Below are 5,807 nucleotides of genomic sequence, written 5' to 3' on the forward strand. Positions count from 1 at the left end.
ACCGGAACCGGAAGCCGCGCAGCCTCTCCTCGCCCCGCCCCCTCGCGGCGTCCCGCCTCGGCCGGCCAATCGGCGGCGCGCGCCCCACGTCCTGCCCAATGGCGGCGCAGCGCGCCCGCCCGCGAAGGGGGGGCCGCCAACGGCCGGCGGCGCGCGGCCAATGGGAAGGGAGAGGGGCGGGCTGGCGGGCGGGGCCGCGTTGCCGGGGAGACGTGAGGGAGGAAGAGAGAGCGCGCGGGCGGCCGCCCTCTATCGGCCGCCGAAGGTGGCGCTGGAAGGGAGTGCGGGAGGCGAGAGGCTAGTCCGCATTGAGGCAGCCGTGCTGTTGAGGGATGGTTCAGTGGTGCTGGAGGGGGGCCCAGGGGGCCGTACTCGCCCTCTCCTCGCAGAGAAGAAGCTCCTCCAGCCCCTCTACTTGAGGGGAAGGCACTCTTCACAGGCTCACCCCACTTCTCGGAAATATACTTTGCCTCCCTCTGTGCCTTCCAGGCTTTCCCCAACCTGGCGGCCCCCAGATGGACGGGACTACAACCCCCATCAGCCACAGCCCAGCACGGGTTGGGCTCAACTTCTGCCTGATGGGAGTTGTAGTCCAACCCATCTGGAGGACACCAGGTTGCATAGTGCACTCACACTATACACACGCACACGCTGTTCACCCAGGATTGCTCTGGCTTGTAATTAATTGCGATCAGTCATATGCTGCTCCATGTTCCTGATCCTTGCATTGTTTATTATTTTCGTTGGGATTGTCTTTAATTATTGGATTCTAAATGTGATTTGTGTTGTTACTGCTGTTGAAATAGTTGTTAATTGCATTTATATGGGATTTTTAATGTTTATATATGAGCCACTTGGAGATTTTATTATATTTATTACATTATACAGTATGTAAGTATTATTTATTGATTTACAACGTTTGTATACTGCTCCACATCTAAACAGATTCCGGAGTGGTGAACAAGAGATAAAATGGACAAAAGATAAAAAGAAACGTATTAAACTTATTCTTTAAAAAACGAGTGCCAATAAAACCGAGGCTGATCAACCAATAATAAACAAATTATTTAACAATAATAAATTTAGTATTAATAGATACTGAACTGGATCCACTCCTGTAGGAAAGAAAAATCCCCTGCCGATAGAAAAGCAGCATGTTAAGGAGGAGGCCTCTCATTGACACACTAGTTTTCTAAGGTGCAAAGATTTGTTTGTTGGAACATAACGGCCATGCTGTATCAGACCAAAGGCCTCTCTAGTCCAGTATGCTGTTTGCCCAGTGGCCAACCAGAGGCCCCAATGGGAAGACCACAAGCAGGGCAGGAACACAACAGCACCCTCCTGCTCATATGGATGAGCATTCAGATGGAAAACCAGCATCAGGAGGAGGAGGGAAACACAGGGACTTTCTTTGTACAGAAGTGCATTCAAAATCCCTGGTCCCTTTTCTTGTGTCTTTTTAGATCGTAAGCTTGAGGGCAGGGACTTGTAAGCCACTCTGGGAGCAAAGCAGGATAACCCTCCCCCCCCCCCCCCCGCTTTGCATAAATAAACTGAATAAATCACTGAGGCCATTTTGCCTAAGGCCTTCCCACACCCAGAAGCCAGGAATAGCTAGATGGCTTTTATGGGTTTCTGCTTTTCCTTCTCAGCAGCTATTTTATCTCTTTATAATGATGTGTATGTGGCTTGAGCGGGTATCCTTGGATCTGAACCGTACAAAAGAACTATTGAGACCCCCCATGCCTGGAGTACCAAAATTGATGGGTAGTCAATACCTTTTTGGCCCCTGATAAAATCTTACAATCCCTCCTATATCTATGCTTAAGTAGGTGTGAAAGGGTCAAAACGGATATTCTTCCCATTTAGCGCTGCCTCCATTTCCCTCTCCTCTGCTTCCCCAGAGTATCAGAGTGTAAGCACCTTCGGGCAGAGACCCATTATCTTGTACTACATAAAACACCACGCTCACTGACATTGCTATGAAGGTAACAGAGCATCCTCCCCCAACCTGGTGTCTCTCCCCTCTCAGGATGTGTTGGACTGCAACTCCCATCATTCCTAGCCAGGTTGGGGAATGCTGTAATAGAAGCTTTGCAGAAATCCACAGAGAAAAACACAGCAAGTGAATTTCAAATGTTCTGTCACTCAAAAAGAGACTCTAACATTTGGGACCAAGTAAGAACACACTGGATGACTTCTGACACACTTGAAATGTCTGAATGAGGTTGCCATGGGCAGGCGGGGGAATCAACCTTGAGACTTCCACAGCAGCCAAATTAAAAATAGAACAATTTTTAATTATTATTTAAACCGAAAGAGCCACGCCGTGGATGCTGTTTTCCCAAGACGAGGCTGCATTCCATCTTCCTGCAACTGCAGTCCTACTTGTAAGAGTTTGCCTTGTGTTTGGGCAGGAAAGTAAAGTTGGCAGGCACGGGACCCAAAAGCATTTCACTGCAAAAAGATGAGAGAAATACGCGGATAAGGATCTGTTTAGTTTTTCCAGTCTCACACTTCTGCCAGAACACTCTGCCCGTGACAGGCTTCTGATCTCTCCGCTATGGAATGAGGACTCCCCACAGAACAGAAAGGCTAGAGGTGTTTAGGCAGGGTGGCCCTTATCAGGGATATTGTAGTTGCAAGATTCCTGCGCTAAGCAGGGGGTCGGACAGACTCCACGCTCCCTTCCACTGTTAACATTTTATGATTTCATGTTTAGACTACTGCATGTATTTCCCCACCCCTGCCATTTCTATAAGGATCCAGAGCAGTGGTGCAGACCTCAGGCCCAGAGGCCAAATCCAGCCCTCCCAATCTGGCCCCCCAGGGGTTCCACAGAGGGCCATGCCCCCTTTCTCCTGATCGCTTAGTGGCATCCTAGCTTTTGTTTTTCCCCCGTTCGGAGAGGTTGAAATGCCTCTCCTAAGGCCTGCGTCACTGGCAGCTTTAAGTCAAAATATGCAGCCCTGTCCCTTCTGCCTCCCACCAACTCCCAAGAGTTTCTCTGAAATGGAGTTTGTCTCTCTGGCTGAAAGAGCTTCTGCATCACAGCTCTAGAGAAAGTATGAAAAAGGAGGGCAGAGCACCCTTCTCATGAAGAGAAGGTAACCATTACGACACGTCAGGGAGTGGGGGAAGCGACCAGAAATAGGATTGTTACCCACTTGCATTGCTTGTTCTCCATCTGTTACCTGTGTGAGTCTTACTCCAAAGAGCTCACAGTCAGGTTTTTCCCCTCATAACTAGTCTGTGAGGTAGGACGGGCCGAGAAAACAGGACTGGCCCGGGGTCCTCCAAGAGGGATTCACAGCTGAGTGGGGATCTGAGCTTGTGCTTCCCACCACCAAAGGCAGTATTCCACCCACTGCACCATGACAGCGCTCTGATCTTGCACTGCTGGGTTAAGAGGAGTTTTATTTCGCTCCAGAGCAGCAAAGCTCTTCTCTTTCTATGCTCCTCTCCAGCTGGCCGTGCACCCAGAGGCAAAGAGCCGAGTTCTCCAGAAGCAGGTACAGCAAAAGTGCACACTCCCAGCTGGGCAAGAACCACTGCTTTTCAGGTTGCTTTGGCAACAACCTCCAGGCTTGACTACTGTAACATGCTCTGGGTGGGTATGCCCTAGAAGACTATTTGGAAGCTTCGACTCCTTGGCCCCCATTATGGGGCAACCTGAACCCATTCAGCTGCACTGCTGTCTGCTTAAGGGCAGGTTTCAAGCTGCTGTTTTTTAAACATGAAAATCCCTTCACAGCCCAAGTCCCAGATATCTGTAGTAGCCTCTCCCTATATCAACCCCCCACAGCAGCTGCAGCCTTTCATCCTCTCCTCCCACCCCCAGTGACCGAGGTAGTGCCGGGTTTTACAAATGCCCACCCATTAATGGGGCAATCCTAAGCATGGTTAAATAGAAAAAAAGTTCTACAACTCCTGGCATTCCCCTCCAGCATGGCTGGCTGGGGAATGCTGGGGGTTGAAGGACTTCTTTCCTGTCGGGGCAGGCATAGGATTGCACTCTGAGTGTTGCCATTTGCCCAAGAGGCAGGGCAGCCAGTGGAGAAGCGAGGAAACCATCTCAGGATGATGCAGGGCCTTTTACCTGATCTTAATCCAGTCACCCACGTTTTGGCTTGCCATTAAGGTCTCCAGGTAGTCTCGGCCCATGTAGTAAGGGGGCCTCTCGTTGATTCTCTGGGGCAGGCGTTCCAGTAAGCCGGCTGGGATATACCTGACCAATGACAAGGAAGGGAAAAAGTGATGCGGGCATCTTTCCATGGCGCTGCGATTTCAGTAATACCAATATTGCCAATAGTAAACACTTAGCCTTTATATAGTGCTCTAAAGCATTTGGGGTATCTGGTATCAGCTGCATCCCGAGAATCTCAAATTTCATTTTTTGGAACCCCAACATGTTTTTAGCTCTCATGGCTGACAAGAGAAGCTTTTAAGATGCATGAGCTGCTTCTGTCGGAATCAGGAGTGGCAGCAGAGCAGGAATTCCTATACTGCGCAACGCCTAGTGGAAAAAGAACTACCCAGCAAATACATAATGCTTTTTATTTGGAAATTTAATTTTTCTTTTCTCCTCCTGCCTCCCAACCCCGAGAGCCAGCATGGTACAGTGGCTAGAGTGCTGGACTGGGACTCGGGAGATCCGGGTTCTAGTCCCCATTGGATCATGGATGCTCACTGGGCGACTTTGAGCCGGTCACAGACTCTCGGCCCAACCCACCTCACAGGGTTGTTGGTTGTGAGGATAAAACAGAGAGGGGGAGGATTATGTACACTGCCTTGGGTTCCTTAAGGAGGAGAAAAGGTGGGATATATATGAAATAAATACAGAAATAAAATAACTCCCTTTTCATTTTGTGATACATTTTTTAGATCTTAAGCCTGAGGGCCGGGACTGTCTCATTATTAATCTGTATAAGCTACCCTAGGAGCCTTTTTGGGCTGAAGAGTAGGCTAAAAATGCTGTAAGTGAAAAAAAAGAAAGAAATTTACTGAAGGTGCAAAATTCAACCTCTCCTTGACAGAGAATTGTAATTCAAGCAGCACAGACCAAACACATCATTGCGTGCCTCCAAAAGAACCCCAGAAGAGCCCTGCTGGATCAGACCAAAGGTCCACTTAGTTCAGCATTTGGTTTCCCAAAATGGCTGGCCTCTGGGAAGTGAAGAAGCAGGACACGAGGGCAACAGCCTTTTGCTGCTGCTGTTCCCCAACACACTGCCTCTGATCCTGGTGGTGCGCCGATCCTGACTTGTTGGCAGCCCCCCGTTGCCTGGTTTCACTACAACACTCCAGTTTTAATTGCGCAAACTGATGTCATGCAGAAGCGCTCCACAGAAGCCCCATGCCAGTCGCTGCTTCCATTTGGCAGGACACCCAAAATGCAAGAAAGTCATGGGAGCTGAAGAGGTGCAGCTGCTACCTGCACAGAAACGAGAGCCACTCCAGCAGGAACTTCCTGGTTTTCTCCACACCCTGCGTGTCTGATCCCCAGTGCTCCAGGCCATAGTTGGTGTAGTCCTTAAGGATGCTGAGCCTTTCGCTGGAGGAGATGTCCCAGTGTCGCTGCTCTTTGATTTCAGTGAAGATCCATGGCTTGATCAGAGCCCCCCTGTGGTCAGGAAGAACAAGTAGGACAAAGGAATGGGTGACGCCAACCAGAATCTGCAAACGCACACGCAGTTCCGGAATGCTCTATTCCAAACCAATACATTTGTAGGTTTAAATACCATGGGCAACTCTTTGTATTAAAAGCCCTCCCTTTCAGATAGAGGAGATTCAATAAGGATTCTTTA

At 49.5% G+C, this 5,807-nt stretch overlaps 1 protein-coding gene across 3 annotated transcripts in view; it reads right to left on the minus strand.

Annotated features, from left to right (window-relative positions):
• Positions 1-2,279: 2,279 nt before the first annotated feature.
• Positions 2,280-5,807, minus strand: part of DUS3L (dihydrouridine synthase 3 like) — a 13,925-nt gene continuing 10,397 nt past the window's right edge. For all 3 annotated transcript variants that reach the window (XM_084825765.1, XM_084825767.1, XM_084825766.1), the window contains 3 exons: positions 5,435-5,623; positions 4,100-4,228; positions 2,280-2,457 (listed from right to left, as the gene is read on the minus strand). In XM_084825765.1, coding sequence (XP_084681891.1) covers positions 2,385-2,457; positions 4,100-4,228; positions 5,435-5,623 — 391 coding nt within the window. In that variant the 3' untranslated portion in view covers positions 2,280-2,384. The remainder of the gene's footprint in view (positions 2,458-4,099; positions 4,229-5,434; positions 5,624-5,807) is intronic.

The sequence above is a fragment of the Heloderma suspectum genome, chromosome Z (assembly GCF_057233095.1).
Source record: "Heloderma suspectum isolate Gila_16-S chromosome Z, 16-S_ref, whole genome shotgun sequence".
NCBI lineage: Eukaryota > Metazoa > Chordata > Lepidosauria > Squamata > Helodermatidae > Heloderma > Heloderma suspectum.